Below are 21,646 nucleotides of genomic sequence, written 5' to 3'. Positions count from 1 at the left end.
ATGCCTCAACGATTCCATTATTTCCCTGGCTACAGTCCAAAAAACAAGTGTAACGCAATTACTTTTAATAACGATTATTTTTGTAAAATTGCAAAACCTTAATAAAAATTTCCGCTCTTATACTGAACACGTACATTGAGTAAGTAGGTAGGACCTCTCCCCTAGGATCGTAATAGGCTTTTCAGTTCTACTTATGTGTGGTAAATTTTTCTTCATCCAGGACAAGGTAAACTCAAAAACTATGTCAACAACGATTTTGACCAAGTCGATTTCGAGAACTAGATAATCGAACGTATATAAAATTTGATCTGAGGCAATATGGCAAGCTAAACTGTGACCATAGTAGGTAAGTGAATTTTAAATGGTTCTTAAGTAGGCACTATTTAACCGAAGGTAAGACATCTCGGGTTGCCTACTATAAGTATATATACAGGGTGTATATTATGTCTGGAAACACCCAAAATATAATCCTTTAAATAATTTAAATATTAAATTTGAAACCTCTTAACAATTCCGTGATAGAGATTGGGCATCTAATTTTTGGAACAATGTTTTGTTATTGTAACACCAACTGGGGCTGTTTCATGCCGAGGGTATCGTGATTATTCTTAATGGAAAAGCCTATACCTTGTGATACATAATTTTAAAGGTAATAGCTTACTGAATTGAATGCCACAAACTGGGGGGGGGGGGTGGGGGGGGGGGGGGGTGGGGGGGGGGGGGGGTGGGGGGGGGGGGGGGTGGGGGGGGGGGGGGGTGGGGGGGGGGGGGGGTGGGGGGATGCTAAAAACACCTCTATGCAATGTAATAATTAAATAAAAACTTCCAGAAGACGGATTATTTATGATTTAATTAACGGGCTAAGACTTAATTAACCTCTATAAAACAAATAATCTTAGGAATGTTTTTTTGTGGAGAAAAATTGTTCAAATGAAAGTGTAGTGAACAATTTCTTTTAATTATATTCCAGGAATTATCATCAAGTTATATTCCATTTTGGATATGGCAACCATTCATGCAGGTAAACAATTAACATTCATGTTTTTTTTCAAAACTTTATTGCAATTTTTTATTTTTGTAAAATACAGATCTCTTATGTATAACCACATGTACCAGTGATTTAATACATACATAGATACTGTATTTTTTTAAATTGTTGCAGTCTTTTTTTGACCTAGGCCTACATTGAAAAATATTTTCAGTTATGTTAACAATGATTCGCATTATAGAGATTGGCCACAAAAATCCTCATTTTACAGAAGTTATCTCAGAGCGAGGAGAGACCTCTATAAGACTAATAACGGTAGTATTAAACCTTGATAAAACGAACCTCTTTATTAAGAATACTTTGATAAGAAATATTTTTTCTGTAGCCCTTGAAATTTGTCTTATCAAGGTTCGACTGTACTAGTAAAATAACCTCAGGAACACAGTCTTTCCTTAATTTGTTAAGGTCATTTAATCTATATTGCTTGAATAAGAAACAAACTAGGGGATATGCAGTATTCAATAATCTTACAACAAATGTTAGCAAAGATCAACGACATACTATAAACAAACACACAACGAGTTTTATGTTGTGGGATAGTGGGCTATTGAAATACATTTGCCTGAAAATCCAGTTAATATATGTAAAATTACTAGGAAGCTGACTCCTACAACAATTTTAAATCCCAAAAACATGTTAGCTTTAAGAGACGGAGGTAACTGTATTTCATGTCTGATGTAGAAGAAGCTAGCAAATATTTTGTTTCTATTTTGACAAATTCTTTTAACGAATACTGTAAAATTAGACAGGTTAAGTTACAAAATTCTAACAAGCCAAATATCAAGTGGTTTACACCAGAACTGAAAAAGATGAAGGAATTTGAAATTTTATTTTATGACAAATACAAAATTTATAAGGGTAAACTAGATGAAAATAAACATAAAAAAGTATATATTGGAGAAAACAGAATTTACCAAAGTAAAATAGCTTTATACACAATATGCTACTGAAAAAAATCATTTCCAATGATTCTAATAAATTTAAAGCCTACTGGAATATTATTAAAACTGAATACAATAATTGCAATGCATGAATGTTTAATCATCTTCAGTTTAGAGCAATGTTTAGAGCTCTTCAAACTTTGTAGTTATAATGTGGTTTTAAATGAATATTCTATTTTAAATTTTATATTTAGTTATGCAGCTAATTACACACTTTGAAGTTATGTCGTTTTATCTTCAAGTTCAGTGACAGTTTCCCAATAATCCTTAAACAACTGAGGAAGTTTTCAGGTAAAATGTTGATATATTATTATCAGAACTGAAGCTTAACTGATAAGAAGAGCTCACCTTTGACCTGTCAGGGTTTAGATAGCATACATACATCACATTCTAGTAAGTAGTCTTAGTCTTGAAGTTTGTACTACTATAAAGTACTTTCGCCTGTAGATGAAAGGTCATAGTTTGTCAATGAATTGCCTAATTGCAACACTAGTTCATAGCTCAGTGTAAAGGTTTTGTTTATAAGCAACCATTCTAGATGTCTGCTAACCAACTGATAATCTTAACAAGTTTTTCAAATGTCGTCTGCTATGTTTAAATTTGAAATTTTAATATAAAAATATGGTTGAAAACAAAGAAATCCCTATTAAACCTCAGCAACAAACTTCCTCTCCTGAGGTTAAAACTGAGTTAGAAATTGTAAACAAAAATAATAATAAATTAGCTCTAAAAAGCCAAAAGACAACTACATCTCTTAAACTACCTGATAAAAAAACATGTTAAATTTCTGCCAGCATCAAAAACTACCAAACATGTAGCACAAACTATAATGAGTATTGATAATGATAAGTGTATAAAGGGAAATTACAAGCTGAAACTCAAATATACTAAAGCTTTAAATAAAGTAAAACATTACAATACACTTTCTGAGGATGTAAAAATTTTGAAAAATAAGCTAGCCTAAGCTGAAAATTTAGTAAATAATGTAAAAAAGTTGGTTAACTGATGAATCAATTAGTTCATACTTCACAATTTTACCAAGCAAACTTGTGATATGGACCCATCTGTTTGTCATGCTGTAATGTCTTTAGATGACTTTAGCCCTATTCTAGACATTCATCAACTATCAACTAAAGATATAAAGAAGTACCTAAAAGAAAAAACTTCAGAGGGGACACACTGGAGTCTGTTGGTCTTCAGTAAATATGGACAGAAGTTCTTTCACTATGTCTCGCTTAACAATTTGAACATAGAAGCAGTAGAACATTTGGCTGTACAGCTAGCACCTTTCAAATCTGAGGCTAAAAATCCAGAACAAACAAGGGGTCCACCGCAACCGACTGTGGTACCTACATAATTTTTGCTGCTGAACACATAATTTTAAGTGCCTCAGCAGGGGTTGCTTTCGCTTGACTCGTCATTACCAGGTATCACTGAACTAGCCATCATATGTAAGCGAGCAATTTTGGTCTATGTTATTGAAAATAAGGACCATGTAAATAGCAAGCTATTGTTCCATTTAATGAGTAAGTGACTTCTGGACACACCGAAAGATAGGCCTACTGTTTGGAGACCAAGTATGCCAACTCAAGACTGCACAGGTGAAGTACCTAAACAAACCAACAGCATGATAGGTAAAAGTTGGCTACATACAGCTGGTCTGAAAAGGGTTAAGCAACTAGAATCAGCAGCACCCACATCTGTACCATGTCAGAAATTTAATACTACAGCCGTTTGTCGTCATCAGATAATAAGGAAAGTGAAGACCTATCCAACTTTCAGTACAGTGATTGTAAACCAAAAGAGGCTGTACAAAGAAAGAAAAAGAAGAAAAATATAAAAATCAAGAGTAAAAAAAGCAATAATACTTAAATTTCCACAACAATAAAGGTTACCTTTTTTCTCAGACAGTCAAGGCAAATATGTACCTCATAGAATAAAGTAATGGTAAAGCGGATATCTTCGGCTACATTAGATCTAACACTGTGTTGAATCAAGCAGTGGACTTTGCTTCATTGGTGGATGATGGCAGCCCAGTAATTATTGTTGGAGGCAGTAACGCCAGCTTAAAAAAATACTTTTGTTGATATTTATAAGAACTTGGAAAGCTAACTAATTAAACTTGGTAAGTTAATGGAAGGCCTCAGTTTCAGACCAACTCAATAAGAACCTGGCTTATCAACAATCTCAGACTGGAGCTGTAGTTAATCTCTTATTACAAAAGAAGTTTATAATAAGAATAATAAGAAACCGTCCTTAACTGTCTACGAAAAAGCTTTTACTTTGATGGCAGAAGATTTCAAATTTAAGAAGTTCACAAATTTAATTTGTTCTCCAATGGGATGCGCCCGTGACTAAATTCCAGTTGAAACACTTGTCAAGAACATTATACTACTCCAGCAGTACAAATGCAACAGTGAGTGTTGTTAAACACAATGAGAATCCTGGTGGGAATCTTTACAATGGTCTTAGTTATTCAGCTTTCGTGAAACAACTGAAGGAAGAGATTCAGCAAGAGATCACAGCAACCTCAGTCAGCATGGGTCAAAACCTACCAACAGTGCTGTTTGGAGTTTCGAATGAATGTGAGGGAGATCAGTCGGAGCAAGTCAAAGTGTCTGTGAGCTTGAGTAATGTTGGAGCTTCGGAAGAGAAACCCTCCTTTACTCCTATAACAGGAAAAACTTTAAAGAAAGGATAAAGTAGTATACTATCAGGAGGTAACTTGTGTAAGGCTAATGAGGGGTTTTTGGGCTTTTCAACACCTGATAAGGGTAAACTGGAATATTAAAAAAACTTGATTGCATTAACAGTTAAAACCATAACTTAATCAACTGTATTTCTAATTCTCAAAGTTACAACATTGAAGATTGTAAAATTCCTAATATTGGGGAAGATTTGTCCTCAAACTTTAGTTGGCTCAAGCATAACAATGTTCAAGGTTTAAATACAAACAAAATTTCAGAATTTAATTTAATCTTTTCACAATTAGAGTTAAAGGGTAAAGTTATCTCACTTAATGAGCATTGGCTAAAAATGATTCTATAAATATTTGGCATTGTTTAGCTAACTGTGTTATAGGGGATATTTTTGTAAGAGAAAGTACTAGTAGAGGAGGGCCTTGTTTTTTAGCTGAAAAAATTGTATGTTTAAAACTAGATATGATTTGTTGCTCTCTTTAAAAGAGGATCTGGTTCTTGAATGTTCTTTGGTTGAACAAATTAATTTAAACTTAATTGTTATATCTATTTATACAGTACCTGATTATAATACAAAAAAATCTTTTTGCTTAAGATGCAAGCACTACTTCTTATGTAAAAACAAGAAGTTAAGAATAAAATGATGATGCTGGAGACTTTAATATAAATGTTTTAGAAGAACAAAACCTTTCATCTCAATTTAAGGAACATCAAATGACTTGGTTTAACTCTGAATTTTAATGGGCCAAATAGATTACACAAAATAGCTAATAAAGACAATTAATTGTACTGAGGGTTCCTCTATTAGATTTTCAAGAACTTGTGTGGACAATATAATTAAATTTAAAAGTTATGAGATTTTAGGCCTAATTACTACCAATATCAGACTTTTAGCCTTTTAGATCACAGTGCATTGTTTGTTAACCTTCCTCAAATAAGTACTAGTAATTTAAATAAACGGAAAAAGGTGTATTTAAAAAAAAGATTTTTTCAAAGGACAAAACTATACTTTGTAAATAATTTGAAACCGAACAGTCTAAGTTTTGACATTAGTATGGATGTTAAAACTAATTACAATAGTTTCTTAAGTAATTTTGTAACAGAATTTAATGCTTGCTTTCCCCGTAAACTGCTAAAGAAAGAAAATAAAGCAAAGACATTTATTCTAGATTGGGTTACAGAGGGCATTACAATATAAAGTAAAAGAAAACAAGAGTTACACTGGGAAGCCAAGCAAAACAAAAACAAAGACTTTTTAAATTACGTAAAAAAATTAAAAAATTGTTCAAAAATATTGTAAAAGATGCCAAAATACTGGTTAACAGTAAATTTATAGTCAATCAGAGAATAAATCCAAAGCTGCTTGGCCAGTGGTAAATAAAGAACTAGGTATTAGAAAGTCTTTAATCCGAGAAGGACCTGTTTTGAAAATCAATGGTACACAAATTAAAGATCCTAAATCTACTGCCAAGTCATTTAATGATTTTTTTATTGGTACGGTTATTAATCTTGATATACCAAAGGTAAATGGTGTAAATTATAGAAATTACCAACTGCCAGCAAAATATTATTTAGAAACTACTAATTTGTTAATTAGGTTTTCTATGTAACGGTTTTTGTAAACAAAATACACTAAAAACACGTTTTAGCAATCGGAATTTGCGCAATATGGATCAGCAGTCATCTGAAAATAAACGCAGCGGACTCGCAAAATGCACAAAAATAATTATATGAAATTTTAACTGCAAGCAAAACATTATTTACAAAACGATAATTTGTTAATTAGGTTATCTATATAAAGGTTTTCAAACACATATTACAATAAACACTTTTTCACAATTGGTAATTTGCGTAATGTCGATCACCTGTCATTCGCGAATAAACCTTGCAGACTTGCGGCCCTGCACAAACATACTAACTGGAAGGAAAATATTTTTATAAAATTATGATAATTAATTATTTAATAAAAATATGCATAATTAATGGTTTTAAAAATACAAAGTTTGGTAAAAACACGTTTTAGTGATCAGAACTATGTATATTGTCGTTCAGCCGATAATTAATGACATGATGGATTTACGTAGATTTCAATGTCGAATCCCTATGCTTAATTCTCAAAATCGAATCTTTGTTGAAGATTCCTTGGATTTGAGACTTGGTGGTTTCAGTCCAAATCCCATTTATGCTTCAAATGTAATGTTTGCAGCCACTTTATGGGAGGTGATTAAGAAAAATTAAGTCGCCAGTGAGTCATCCCTCTTTTTATGTGTCAGTGAGTGAGTGAGTGTGTGATTATGTTTATCTTTTTAAGGATGTATGCATATTATTATAAATGGTTAGCATTAAATTGATAAAGTATATCTGGAAGAGTACCTGGGTATCCAGATCGGGCTAGTGTCAGGCTCCGCAGGGGTGGTTTCGGCTGGAGTGGACCGCAAGGGCAGGGTCTTGGTGCGCTGCAGAGTGAGACGGATGTCCTTGAGAGCTGCCTCCACTGTGGGCGGCGGTGGATCACTCAGGCGGCGATGAGGCTGTGGGGCAGGGGGTGGGGGAGTACGCTCACCTGTGACAGTCAAGGGATGAAATAGAAACAAGAGAAACAATTTAAACATGACACTAAAGTAGGACTAGTTTTATATTTTCAAAACATTAAAATATTTGTTTTGTTATTCTTATTATTGTTAACACCTTATGCATTGATAAAAATGTTTGATTGCTATTGGAAACAAATATTCATATTTTATACTCATTCAAGTTCTTATAAGTAGAAAGTGTCTACTCATCATATATTTCATACCATTCCCAAAGTATAAAACTTACAAAAGCACTGTGCAAATTATATTTTATTTTATAAGAACTTAAATATAAAGAATCTAATTATTTCTAAAAAATACATCTCTTTAATTTGTTATATTTAAGTAAAAACTTAAACAAAATATTAGTACTACACAAAAAACTTACTTAGTGGGTCCAAACACTCAAGATCTATGTCACCAGGGTCAATCATAGATGGAGAAATCTTCTTTACATCAGTCTTGTCTTCTGCACCATTCACTTTACCATTTACATTCACAGCCTGTCGATTACTTCTTTCTACGATTTCTCTCTCTATTTCAGTAATTTGTCGCTTCATTAACAAAACCTATAACACAAGAAACATGGATGTAAATTTCTGTCAAATGTCCAAATATGTTATTATAACAACTACAAACCTATAATTTAATTTCAACTTGTTGAAAGTCAGCAGTTAAATATTTTTAATGTGGATTCATAGATATTTTTAGGCAGGAAGATTCAGTACGGTACTAAAAGATGTTGATTAAATTGTGCAAAGAGTGCAACAAACTATGTTTTAAGTTTAATCTCGATCTGAATAATAATAAATTGGTAATTTAAAACTAGTAAGTTACATTACATTTTTAACTCATGATTTTAAATATTTAGTAACGAGAATAGTTTTAAAACCAAACAAAACTTTGAATAATTGAAATTTCTGATTTAATTCTATTGTACATAACTGTAGACGCCAACAATTATTTGGATATTATATACATTTAAAAATTTAAGATTGGCTTTAAGAAACAAATTGAATAAGTACTGATCTTTGGTTGAGTTGAGAATAAATACATACTATTCACCTAAAATTGAAATTTTTAAATGTTTTATATTGCCACATTAAAAATAAATTCAAAAAAAGAAAGGTGAAAAATTACAATCAAAACCTAACCCTTTGTACACTATAGGGGGATTAAAGCATACTGATCCACTTAAGTCATACTAATACTAATACTTATTTAGCAACAAAAGATATATTTTAAATTTCTAGAAAAAGCCATACCAGTTATGCTTAAGAACCGGGTTTAGTGAAACAACCTTGAGTTTTACACCATAAGAACAACGTTAAACTTTTACAATTTTATTTTTGATTGTATAACTACAAACTATGTCACATTTTAACTATCTCCTTAATATTCAGTCTAACACTTTTTTAGTATTTCTAGTGAAAGTTTATAGTTTTCAAATATTAAAAAATGAAATACAAACAGATTTTTCAGTATAACCAATATTAAAAACCTAAAAAGCATTTGGACGCATATATATTATATCTTTAAAACGAGACATCTTCTATAATTCTAGAATTAAAAAGAAGGACATAACAGTATGAGGTGGTACAATTAAAATCAAGATGGTCATCAATAAAGCCGGCTTTTATTCAGAAATTCTCTGAATCAGCAAAAATCTTTTTGAAATAATTTTTATTGTTTTTGGATTTTATGTCTATGAAACAATCTCAGTTTTATTTAATAATCAAATCAAATTTTGATGAACCATTAACACAACAATAACATTAGATTAAATCGTGAAATTGTTTCTTAGCAATACAGATTTAAAGGGTTTACTAAAAACCTGTATAGTATTGAGTAGGTATATGTGAGTAATACGTTTCTAAATGTGATTCCTAATAATATCAAAAAATGAAAATATCTTTATGAAAGATTTTAATAAAATCTACAAGAATATTAGATTACCTTGGCTCTGTACTTGAGTAGAATTTGAAGAAGTATACAGGTTAGAACTCACATAAAGAGGGAATTTAATTAATTTTAGTACTGATTATTGTTATTGATATGTTCTAGATTTTAAATAGTTATAGATGTTTAAGTCAAAGATTAATAAAGACACTATTCCATGTATGCATGGATTGACCGATTAATTTATGTAATTTATTTTTAAAAACTTTGAGGAACTAGAGGACTTTGACTATAAGTTGTTCCAGAAACGCACAAATATCTTTACAATAGTTTGACAAGGCTTTTTTATAATTTAAATATACAATTCTTTTAAAATAAAAAGCAAAAATACCAAAGCTACTACTAAATCAATACAAAATGAGATTACTGGATATATTTTTGTAATGGATCATTGTCCCTCAATGTCATTAATTAGGATAAGGGAATAAAACTTAACACATATACAGAGACATTAGAACACATATACAGTGGAAAAACTTGGCATGTATCAGTAATTTCAGATTTCAATTTTAATTATCCCAATTTATGATGTGAACATTATTGGGACTCAATTTATGATCTTGTACAGTATTCAATGTGTTATTTTTCTAAATTATGTCAGGTTATATTCAAACAATGATGACAAAATTACATACAGTGGGGTTGTTATTGTCGGTGTCTGAAGTGTGGCCGGAAGAAAGACCATCCTCCAACACCGGCATGGAGGAGTACAAGAGAGGGTTGGGGGGACCGGGGCGAGGGGGTGGCAGAGGGTCCACCGCCAGTAGGGACGATGCCTCGCTATCACAGTTGGAGTCGCAGTCTGTCGTCTCGGGGGACAGTGTGAAGTTGCGTGAGTGGCCGACCGCCTGACCTACTTCTGTCTCCAGGTCCTCCGTTGACCCTCCACAGCTTGACTGTGAACACCATTTATTGTTTCAGATAAAGAGCAGATAAGCGGTGCAGAATAGAAAAAAGAATCCGAATACCCAATTTCTGAATTGTCCTACTTCTATTTACTTACAGTAGTTTTAAGAAATTAAGACAGTTTAAATTGTTAGAGAAAAGCAGTGAGGACATGGTACTAGATTACTTGAGCAGGAACAATCCAGGGTCCCATCTCCATTTTGTAACCATTCACATGAGATATTCAATAATAAGAAATTATATTAATTTTTCAATTAAATATAAAGATATATTCAAATATAAAATACAATAAATGTTCTTAACCTGTTAATTGAGGTGTATCCATTGATTTGATGTCAATGAACTATCACAAAAATTAATATTCTTTAGTAACACTAATAAGACTATTAGTTTTTTTAGTTTTTTGTTATAAATATTAAAAATCGAGGTAATTAGTGTATAATAATTAAATATATTTTAAATGTTGATGTTAATTTATCATCATGTCACCATAGCCATCCATCATGGATGTATTTTTGAGAATATTTTAGCAGCTTAGGATTATATATATGAAAATTAAATACAAAATCAGCCCTCTGACTACACACATTACTCAAAAGTACGATCAACTCATCTGCAGAAATTACTGACAGACCATGTCATCAGGTGTCATCAAATTGAAATATCTTCCTATATTGCCCTTAATATGGCATTTCAGTATTGCTTTGGAAATAATTTGGCTGTTAAACCTTCTAAAACCAAACAAGTTGTATTTGGGAGGTAGGCAGCAGATGTACCAATCTTTCCCGATATAGAAATGGACTCACAAGTAAGATACCTTGGGATGACATTAGATGTAAACCTCACATGGACACCACATCTTGACAATGTTAGTAACAAATTGAACACGACCTATACATCATAAAGCAAATAAAATGAATGAGTGACAATTATACAGCTAAAACAGCATTCTTCTCTCTTTTTGATGTACATTTGTTATACAACCTAATAGTTTGGGGTTCGTCTGTTACAGATTTGAAAAGGATCCTTGTCTAGCCAAAGAGGCCATTAGGGTCCTTTATGACCTCTGAAGCCGAGAATACTGTAGAGAAGCTTTTAAAGCACTGAACATCTTGACAGTGGTTGCGCGATACACTCAGGAAGTAATCCTGTATGTCAACAGTAAAGATCTGCCAAAACTGAATATCATACACCAACACAATATACAGGTGGTTTGGAAGTCACTTTTAAGCCGTTGGTCCCCAGATTGTGTTAAACAGGGCTTCTTAGCCCTAACTTTGCCTAGTAAAATAAGACATTACTTAACTTTTAACATTAGACACTTCTACCCAATCACCATCACACATTGTATGAGAAAAAAACCTTCGTATATGGGTAGAAAACTGTTCAGCCATCTCCCCCAAGACCTGCATTATAAGAGTGGGAAAGCTTTGAAGACTTCACTACAAAGATTGCTACTAGAACGACTCTACTATAGCCTGGAAGAATTCCTCCTGAATACACTCTAACAAAATAACATAATTATTGTATTTTTATTTCTTGACATATTTGTAATCTTAATTATTGATAAATAAAGATGATTCTGATCCTGACACTTTTTCTTTGTTTATTTGTGAAATTAGGCTAAAATACATTTTTTTACTCTTTTTTATTTTTTATATCTCTATCCTCAAGGAAAACACAACTTTATGAACAAGTACATACATCTTTAATGGTGCAAATAAAAATTATGTCAAGTTTTTATTAAGTCACACTAAGTATTTTAGTCTTAGGGCAGTTTGGTGATTTGTATTATCGATTGATCCCTACTCAAAAAGTTAAGGCACTACTGGTGAAAAAACGAATCTCAATCACAAAAATCTCTATATATAAAAGTATAAGCGATTGTTTGTTTTTGAATGAGCTCAAAGAGTTAACTGAAAGGTAACTTGTTCACAACTGACTGTCATGTTACAACATTAGACACATCACCTGTAGTGCAAGTAGATCACTAACATTAGTTTCTTCACTTGGTTTGCGTGGAGAAGTCTCCATGTTGACATCCTCTTGTGAAGTGGTTGACTTTGCTAGCCTAAGGCCAACATAGGCATTCCCTTCCCCGGATTGTCTTCTCAGTTCATAGTCTAGGTCCTGAAATACATTGGTACATTGGATGTATCTCTTTTTTTAAATTGGTAACAATGAAACAAGATTTATTCAATAAGTATCAGGATTGAAATCATATCCCATCAAATCATATATTGTTCATAATGAGTTCATCCCTATGGGTCCAAAACAGTCGCTAAAGAATAATATTGTGAAATGTTATTTCGGTTACTACAAGCTAATTGTCAAAAACGTGCACAAATGCATCAAAGTGAGAACTGTTAACTTCATCATGATAACGTTCCAGCTAAAAATCGGATATTGTCCAGCAGTTTTTGGCTAAGCATCAGATTACACAACTTTCCTACTCACCTGATATTGCTTCTTTTTCATTTTTGTTAACCTATACGAAACGTCTGCTGAAAGGACACTGATTTGAACGAATCATCAAAATGAATCACAACAACATTTCGAGGTTTCAAAAAGTAATCTGTTACGTGATGTGGAAATGATGTTGAGCAAAATATCTAACATCAGGAGGAAACTTTGTAAGATTGTGTAAATCTCAAAGCCAAAAGTCAAATCCTTTTTTTTAATAACGCCAATCCAGATAGTTTGTAAATATATCTAATATAGTGAGTAAAATGGTACTTATTGATACTTTCAAAAGTTTAAGCTGCATTTGCTTTTTACTTTAAATACATTTTTTTACTCTTCTACATGAGGTTGATGTGATCAGCCTAATTAAATAGTATGTTAAAAATAATTAGATAAAACAAAATAAAATTAAATAAAATAAAGTTAATATTAATTAAATTATTATTATAAAGCAATCAAAAGTTAATTAAAGTGATGATAATATTTTTATTATAACTTATCTTAATGTATTAAAAAAATTTGATTATATTTTGGATTAAGGTAAATAACCCATTATTACCCTCTATTATTTATGAACCTAAAGAAAAAACATAAAGTGATCTGAAATACTTATAAGACATCTTAAACTTTTTTTACAAGCAATTGTGTTGTAGTATTACGAATGATTTCAATATATTGAGTGCAATACGTAATCCCAATAAGAATAGATTATTAATAATATTTAATACAAAATGTGTCTAATTCTTTTGATTGAGCTGAAGAACTACTTAACTTACCTTACAGTGTAACCCATCACAATACATTCTTCTGTATCATGCATAAAGAGAGGAAGTAAAGAATAAAAATAATTTTAGGGCACTTATGAAAACCAAGGCCACTTTAGAACTGAAGTAAAACTACACTTTTACTGTACTTCCAACTCAAATATCCTGTCCCAAGTAGCTGAGTGGTTAGCTTCTCAACTCAGGAACATGGATTTGAAAAAAAAAAACCTTAAAAGTACTAAAAGAAACTAAAGAGCAGAATCAGGTGTTAGGAACATGATAGCATAGGGAGTGAACGTTAATTGTGTTTGACTCATATAATATATGTATTCCATACACAAATACAGTAGTATGTCACAGGAGGTCCCCACTCATTTCTACTGATCCTTCTACTATTGAACTACTTAGAAAGTAGAACACCTATAAGGAGGACTGGCACCAATTTGGCTTTAAAAATTGGTGAATATCAATGTAATTACTTGTTACTACAATGAGACTTGTATAAGAGGTTGTATCAATCTTAAAGTACCTGGAAAGGTTGCGAACTGGCATGTTTGTTGTCCCCAGGTTTGAAGAACTCCTCGAGCACTTTGCGCGTCTCAGAGAATTCATAGAGGTAGTCAAAGGTATTATGGCCAGTTGTGGTAGCGGTTGTAGTGGTAACAATGGAGTTGGTGGAGGGGCTGGTAGCAACTGTGGTGTCTAAAGTTGCCATATCTGTACCTTGCATGCTCTCCCCCTCCTCTGCCACCACTCTCTATTACACATTCAGGAAACATTAGGTTATAAGAAATTAAAAATTGCAAGTTATACACATTTTTTGAAAATCAATACTATAAAACTGGACAGCTACAAATAAGATATAAATTATTTAATTTTCTAGATATTAAACTCCAGGCTGATATTCATGAAGGAACAAAAGGTATTTAGTTATCAGTGACTGTTGTGAATATCTGTTATGTGCAATAAGTTGATCTTCAGGTTTGCACTTACATCAACCAAGTATTTATTGTGAATGATTACAGTAATATAGTAGAGAAGAGTGTACACAATAACCAATACAGTAGAGTCCCGTTAATCTGACCTAATTGGGACCGAGCCCTATTCGGATTATGTGATTGTTCGGATTAGCCAGAATTACAGAAAAATACGGTTTTTAAACTTGAGAATGGGTCTATTTTGTTATAGAATTATCAACATTGTTTATTAAAACATGTTTTCTGACTGTTGCATTGTATTTCTTGACAAATAAACGTGTTTGCGAATACTAAGCACATTTACCATATTTAGTGTGAGAGTTCTATTGTTAAGCAATGTGAGCGTACTGGATATTGTACGGGTCCACGCGTTCAATAGTTGTACGAAACTACGCGTCATCCAATAGACTCTCTTTAATGCGACAGAAGACAATAACTGAATTTATGTCTTTTAACAATTAATATTGTACTCAATAATAATATCAGTACTGTACGTCCAATTTTTGTTTGATTTCACTTCTTAATACAGTAATTTAACTCATACTTAACCTATAAGTTTCAATTTGGTACTGTATTTAACTTCATTATTTATGTACTGTACCGTACACAATTTGTCTTAATAAAATACTGTATGTCTATTTAATTAAAGTTTTCTTTGTTTATGTACGAAATGATGCACCCATTTTCATTTTTTATGTAATTAGTTCCTAGAACTGTTCATTATCATTATAAATAATTCCTCCTGGACCTGTTCGGATTAACTGACGTTCGGATTACACGTGTTCGGATTAGCGGGACTCCACTGTAATAGTATTAATTCTCACAACACACATTATTATACATGAGATTTTTTTCTATGCTGTTAGAATGTTTAATAAACTTGCATATTTAAACTTGATTTTCAGACACTTCACAATTTAACCATCTCCGATGTAAGAGAAGTTTTACATTATAATGGACATACTGTCTCAAGGGTGCTTTATGCTCTTTTATACAAATAATAAATATTATTGATAAATATTTTCCTTTTGACACAGCATGTATCACAAAATACAAAAATCAATGAAACAGAATGTATCTAAATGTTCTTGTTCTCTTTCTCTCAAACAAAATTGTTTACTGTGGTTTGTTACCTGGGGGAAGCCAGGGCGAGGGGTGTACACGGAGGGGGAGGCCAGCAAGCTGTGAGCACTGGGCAGCACAGGGTTGTCAGACTGTCGGGGCCCGTAACGACGCGGTGAGCCCTCGTACTCAGCGATGGGTAGGCTGCCGATCACCCTTGGCACCTTCCCACCTTCAGGTGACAGTGACTCTCCGTCTGACACTGAGTTGGACACCTATCACCCAACAATTTCATCATCAATATTGATTGTTACGCCTTGATACAGTTTATCATCTTCCATACAAGGAAACTATACACAGGTAATAATGGATCATTAATTATTGGACTATGAGAGGCCCAACTGATGTATTTGTAGTGTATTGATAGTTTAAAATAATTTTTACTTTTTCACTGATTTCTTGAAGTTTTTGTAAATAACTATTATTTTCAATTCATTAAAAATTTAAAAGCTATTATAAGTGATTTGATATTGTTCATCACCATAACTTTAATTTTTTTAAAGAATATGTTTGTTATTTAAATATTAAAATTTTGTCTAAAAATTTATATTTTTAAAACAACTTACAACATATTTTGTACGATGAATAGCTCTATTAAACAAAATGTTATTAACTATATTTTAAGTAAAAATACTTGTTTTTTTTTACAAAACTAAACAAAAGTACAATACAGAAACGGAGTTCTACACAAAAACAAATAAAAGCATGTGTAGAGAAAACTTTACATTTCTTTAAAATGATTTTTTTTTAATGTGCCCAAACTAAATAATTAACAATAGCAAAACATGTATATTTGTACCGTAATAATTTATTTACAAAATGCCCACATACATTTAACAGTTTAAATGCATATGAACAAACACAGATATTACCTTGAAGAAATGAGCAGGCGGGTGCTGGGAGTGATAGCTGGGAGGACTGGGGGTGCTGCCACCTGAGGACAAGGTTCCCCCCAGCCTAAGGCCTCTCCAACCCTCATCTATGTCATCAAACACCACGGCGCCCCCTGCAACATTGTGCACTGATTCACTTACTGTAGGAATGTTGACTCAGATTTGTTATGAGGCAAATAGCAAAATAATGAAAATTTATGGGTATTGGTTGTGAGATTTCGGAGGAATGTTAGTTTTAGTACTTATTACTATATATCTTGAGATATAATTAGGTTGGTATATTTTATTATTTCATAACCTACTTAGTATGTAGTATAATAACATATGAATACTGACATTGTTTATTGAATTTTATGATTTAAAAACTAATATAAATCTTTAAAATCTTATTTTTTGACAATGTTAAAAATTTACTAACATTGCTGATCTGAAAAATATCACAAGAATTAGATAAACCAATTTTCTCAAGAATTCTATATCTGTAAAAATAAACTTGGAAAATATTCTAATTTAAAAATAGCAAGCCAACCAATTAACCTAGTACCAGTTGAATTCAACTGCTTGTGGCTTCAAATATTAATAAAAATAAAAAACAAGAAATCTTGGAACACAAACAAAATTAAAAATAAATTAACATAATGGATTAGTATCCAACCATTGCCATCATCTTGGTTGTTTTGTTCATAATAACCCACAATTCTACTCGCCATTGTTAAGTGGTTGGTCAATGTTGTGTGGACTTATTAATCTGTGCTGTGATTTGTGTGTTGGTAATATTTGTTTTAGTGTCTGTATTGTTTTTGGTGTTGGTTTTAGTGAACTTGTTTTTTTGCTTGTCCTGTCTTCTATGAGGTTGTGGTTTGTTTAGTTTACATGCTTGTGATGTTGAGATATGATTTTTACACTTACCAATAGCATTTAAAACAAAATAATATTAACTGCTTGAATATTCCATCTCAACAAACAGCTTGTAAACAGTGAACAATTGTTTAAATTTTCTTACAGAATGAAAACTGAGTAATATAAAACGCCTTTCTTAAATGCCTTACCTTTTGCGGAAGGAGGTGTACGTTGATGACGCACGGATCGCACTTCCGTAGAAAAAACAGTCTCCGTAACCTCTCTCGCTGGATGGCTTCTCTTGGACTCCCCAGTCCTAAATTCAAATCATGAATTAGGCAGATTCTCTCAACTATGATAAAATAAGATCCTAATTTCCTTAATAACTAAATTGTTTTATTTCCTTGAAGCCTACATCTCCCACAATATACCATATATAAATATCCAAAACGTTAAAATAACCAAAATAAGAAAACTCCTATTAAAACGAATTTTAAATTTTTTTTGGGTAAATTATTCAACCTCTTTATTAAAAAATATACAAAAAATAAACTGATTGCACAGTGTACAGACCTTTAAAAATTCAAGTTTCAATGATTAAAACAAAAAATAAGTAACGATTAGGTCATTGGTATCAAACTTCAGTTTTCTCATTGTTTCATGAATCTTCACCCAAGTGCTTCTATACTTTAATGAGCTGAATCATTCAGTCAGCTATTTTACTTTAACTAATACAGTCATATTTCTAAAATAATTTTAGTTTATCAATGGTTGGCATCATTAAAAACTAACTGCACTCAGAAATTACCTTAGACTTTACTTTTTGATTACAGTACATGATAATTGGACAATTCTTTTAATTTTAAATAACGGCAAAAAGAAAAAAAGTAATATTGCAATATAAACTGTGTGTGAATGCGTAAAAATAAACCCTGTTTACTACAAGAATTTATGAAACATGCAGGTACATTTACTAACCGAGTACGTAGTTCCCAAATGCCCGCAGGAGATTTACTTTTACACCTGTTGCCAGCCATTTTATCCTCGGAACGAGACTTCCTTAAAGCCTTTGTCCGACTTTGACAGAACACTTCTCGTCCCCCAGCTATCTCAATTATTCTGCAACAAGTTACCGGATTGTTTTTAAGCTCATTAAAGCTCATTATAACACAACAATAAAGATCATTATAAACTTTATACACATTCTACAGTATATATCAAAATAGTCAACAGTTTATACTACTTGTAATTACTATAAGAAAGAATACATTTAGTTTCCTTTGTAATAAAAAGATACTGTTTTGATTATCCTTAAATACAATAAAAGTGATATATATTTAGTTATATATTTATGATCATAGAGTCAATATTAATTGAAATTGAAAATCATGAAGAGACTTGAAAACTGAAAACCTTTAAATCTGTGATAATTAGGAAAAAGGAATATTCACATTGGATTGTAGCTACTATTTGATAACTATTGGGCTTGGACAAAATGCTAATCTTAGTTTCTTAAGTCGATGTCATTATAAATGTAATCACAGCTGTTTATGATAGTATCATAATATAGAAAAGATACTAGTTAGTAATGATAGCTAAGGAATAACACTAATACAAAATTCATGTTTTATGTTAATACTTGACAAAATATTAATATTACAAACTTATTGCTAATAAGTACTTTCTACAAGTGTATATTGTAGCTAGAATGCCATTCTACTAGGGAAATCATCGAATACTTAAAGGGAACTGCCAATAAACCTTTGACTCAATATGTATTCTTATATTGAATTTAATCTTTAACAATTCACAATTCATAAATTTATCTTCATAAATTATAATTTTGGCACTTCTCCTTTTCTTCAATTCCCATATTATAATGTTATCCTTTGGGCTGAAGTCTACTGATAAATTTGTATATGTATTGCCATTTAATAAAGCAAACAATTTCTAGTACTGTATATATCTAATACTTTACTTGCATAAATAAATACCATGAATAAACACAAGTTTTTAAGCGGCATTGTTTAATAAACTCTCTCCATTTTAACACACACAAGATTTTTACTGGTTTGTTTCTCTAACAAAAGAATTTAATTAATTTCTTTTTCCGGTGTAATCATACATATTATTTATGCAATAACAGTATGTGTGACTGAATAAACAAAAGTAAATAGGTATTAAGGAAACATAAATTACAACTATTCTGAAGAACATAATTTAGATCTGAAATTTAGTTACCACACATAATAAAACACATCATATCTTATCTTAACTTATTAGTCTCATTAATATTCAACTAACATTTTATTGCTATTCTTATTCATCAATTACAGGTATTAGAAGACTAAATATGGGCTACTTGCAATCAAAAAAATCTGTGAAAATTTCAAGATCTTATTTATTGAAAAAATAGTTAACCAAGCAACTGCAGAATCTTCTGACTTAGTCAGAAATCTACGAATGAGACTAATAGCCGCAACCTTAATCAACTCGTCTCGGAAATCTATGTCACTTAAAATGAAAATTGTTTGCCAGCCTCTATGTAATGAACATTGCAGTGCTGAAGGGAGGAAAACAGTGAGTACTGCCATCACGGGTTGGTATGTAAAGCGGCATGAGTGTCCTTTAGTTTTAATTAATTCATTAGAATCAATTGTTTTGAAGTTGATGAAAAGCTGTCTTGTAAAATGTTATTATTCCTGTTGTTTATTGTTGTGTCCTCAGCAGGAAGAGACTGTGAGGAATGTGGAAATACAATAGGGCGTAGCAATAGGAAATCACAGAATAATGATTCCGAGAGTGATTCCAATTTCAGGAGGTAATGCTTGCCTTTTTCAATCACTTTCTTATATGATACTGTAGACACATCATGCGAAGCTAGGTAGGTAATTTATTGTACAAAATGTTATCATCATTGGGAAGAGTTTTTGATTATGACTATTAGTAAAAATGGTTGCAATCACACAAGAGCAAACAAGTACTTTGCTGACACCTTGTGTACACTTTTACAGCAGATCATGTGAATTTTTAACTGCTAGAAGAGTTTTTCCATTCTGATTGGAAGTTTACTTAAGCAGTGAAATGAACTAATATGGAAATTAAAATCATCCCGGAGAAAAAATTCTGTTTCAGTTTAGATTTACTTATGGATATTTTGGCATTTAGTTGCATACTAATAACACACACGTTTTTAATAGTAAAGATCATGTAGGAAGTAATTTAGAGGCTTCAAACAACAATAAAAAAACCATGCAAGTTATACAAGTGCTACTAGAAAGAAGTACTTGAAAAGTGAAAAGAAACTAAATCAGGAAACACCTCCTGAAATTCAACAAAAGTCAAAGTCAAAGTCAAAGTCTTTATTGCACATTACATTTGAACATTATTACAATTTGTAATACAAACAGGTGCATTGTCATAATTTAATAAACAATGTTAAATTTAAAAGTAAAACAGTGGAATTTCCTAAAAGTAAGACAGAAGTATTCAACATACACACTTATTATGCTTGTGCATGTGCTGGGATGTTTAAATAAATTTATTTATTTAAAATATAATTGTCTTGTCATTTAATATCTCATCTGTGCTATAATAGGCTTTTTTCAATAATATTTTTTTTAATACATTTATGAAATTGAGCTTCTTCAAGATGTTTTAATGATGTTGGCAAACTATTGTACACACGAATACCCATATATAAAGGACTTTTCTCTAATAAGGTAGTTTTATGAATTGGAAACAACAAAAGATCCTTATGTCTGGTGTTATAGGTATGCTGGTTTGTGTATGAACTATAAATATTTGGATGTTTGTGGACCAGATTTAAAATGTCCAATATGTATAAACATGGCAGTGTAAGTATTTTTGCTTTTTTTAAATATAGGACGGCAGCTTTCTCTGAAGTTTGCTCCCATCATTGCTCTTACCACTGCTTTTTGTGCCATGAAAACTTTTTTTAAATCAGGAGATGATCCCCATATTACTATACCATACTTAAGAATTGACTGAATATATGCAAAGTATACAATTTTACATGTGTTTATAGATACGGATTCTACTAAAATCTTCATTGCAAATCGAAACGAACTCAATTTGTTTACAAGGTGGTTTTACATGGCATTTCCAATTTAAGTTGTTGTCAATTTTGATACCTAAAAATTTGTGAGAGTCCACTAGATTTAATCCAGAATTTTCTAAGAAGCTATTACCATTGTTACTAGGTCTGAAATTTATTATATTGGTTTTAGTTTGATTTAACAGAAGTCCAGTAGAATTAAACCAATTTCATAGATCAACAGTTTTATAATATCAAGGTAACAATCCAGAAGTGAATTGAGTAGTGGTTTTAAAAATAATCCAACCACTTACTGTATCTGACTATCCATCCCTTTACATTTTAAAGGATGCAACTTCCTGCTAAAGTTTGCTTTGCAATGACAATCAACAAATCACAACAAC

At 31.6% G+C, this 21,646-nt stretch overlaps 1 protein-coding gene across 1 annotated transcript in view; it reads right to left on the bottom strand.

Moving 5' to 3' along the window:
* The window catches only part of LOC124355844, a 189,430-nt gene that overhangs the window by 47,654 nt on the left and 120,130 nt on the right, over positions 1 to 21,646 (bottom strand). Inside the window, exons 5-14 of the mRNA XM_046806999.1 lie at positions 18,164 to 18,304; positions 17,395 to 17,501; positions 16,325 to 16,458; positions 15,464 to 15,667; positions 13,883 to 14,110; positions 12,098 to 12,256; positions 9,856 to 10,116; positions 7,650 to 7,830; positions 7,053 to 7,251; positions 4,545 to 4,658 (exon numbers count right to left, since the gene is read on the bottom strand). Of these exons, the coding sequence (XP_046662955.1) occupies positions 4,545 to 4,658; positions 7,053 to 7,251; positions 7,650 to 7,830; positions 9,856 to 10,116; positions 12,098 to 12,256; positions 13,883 to 14,110; positions 15,464 to 15,667; positions 16,325 to 16,458; positions 17,395 to 17,501; positions 18,164 to 18,304 (1,728 nt within the window). The remainder of the gene's footprint in view (positions 1 to 4,544; positions 4,659 to 7,052; positions 7,252 to 7,649; positions 7,831 to 9,855; positions 10,117 to 12,097; positions 12,257 to 13,882; positions 14,111 to 15,463; positions 15,668 to 16,324; positions 16,459 to 17,394; positions 17,502 to 18,163; positions 18,305 to 21,646) is intronic.

The sequence above is a fragment of the Homalodisca vitripennis genome, chromosome 2 (genome assembly GCF_021130785.1).
Source record: "Homalodisca vitripennis isolate AUS2020 chromosome 2, UT_GWSS_2.1, whole genome shotgun sequence".
In the NCBI taxonomy this organism is placed as follows: Eukaryota; Metazoa; Arthropoda; class Insecta; order Hemiptera; family Cicadellidae; genus Homalodisca; species Homalodisca vitripennis.
This window is presented reverse-complemented; position numbering and strand designations above follow the sequence as displayed.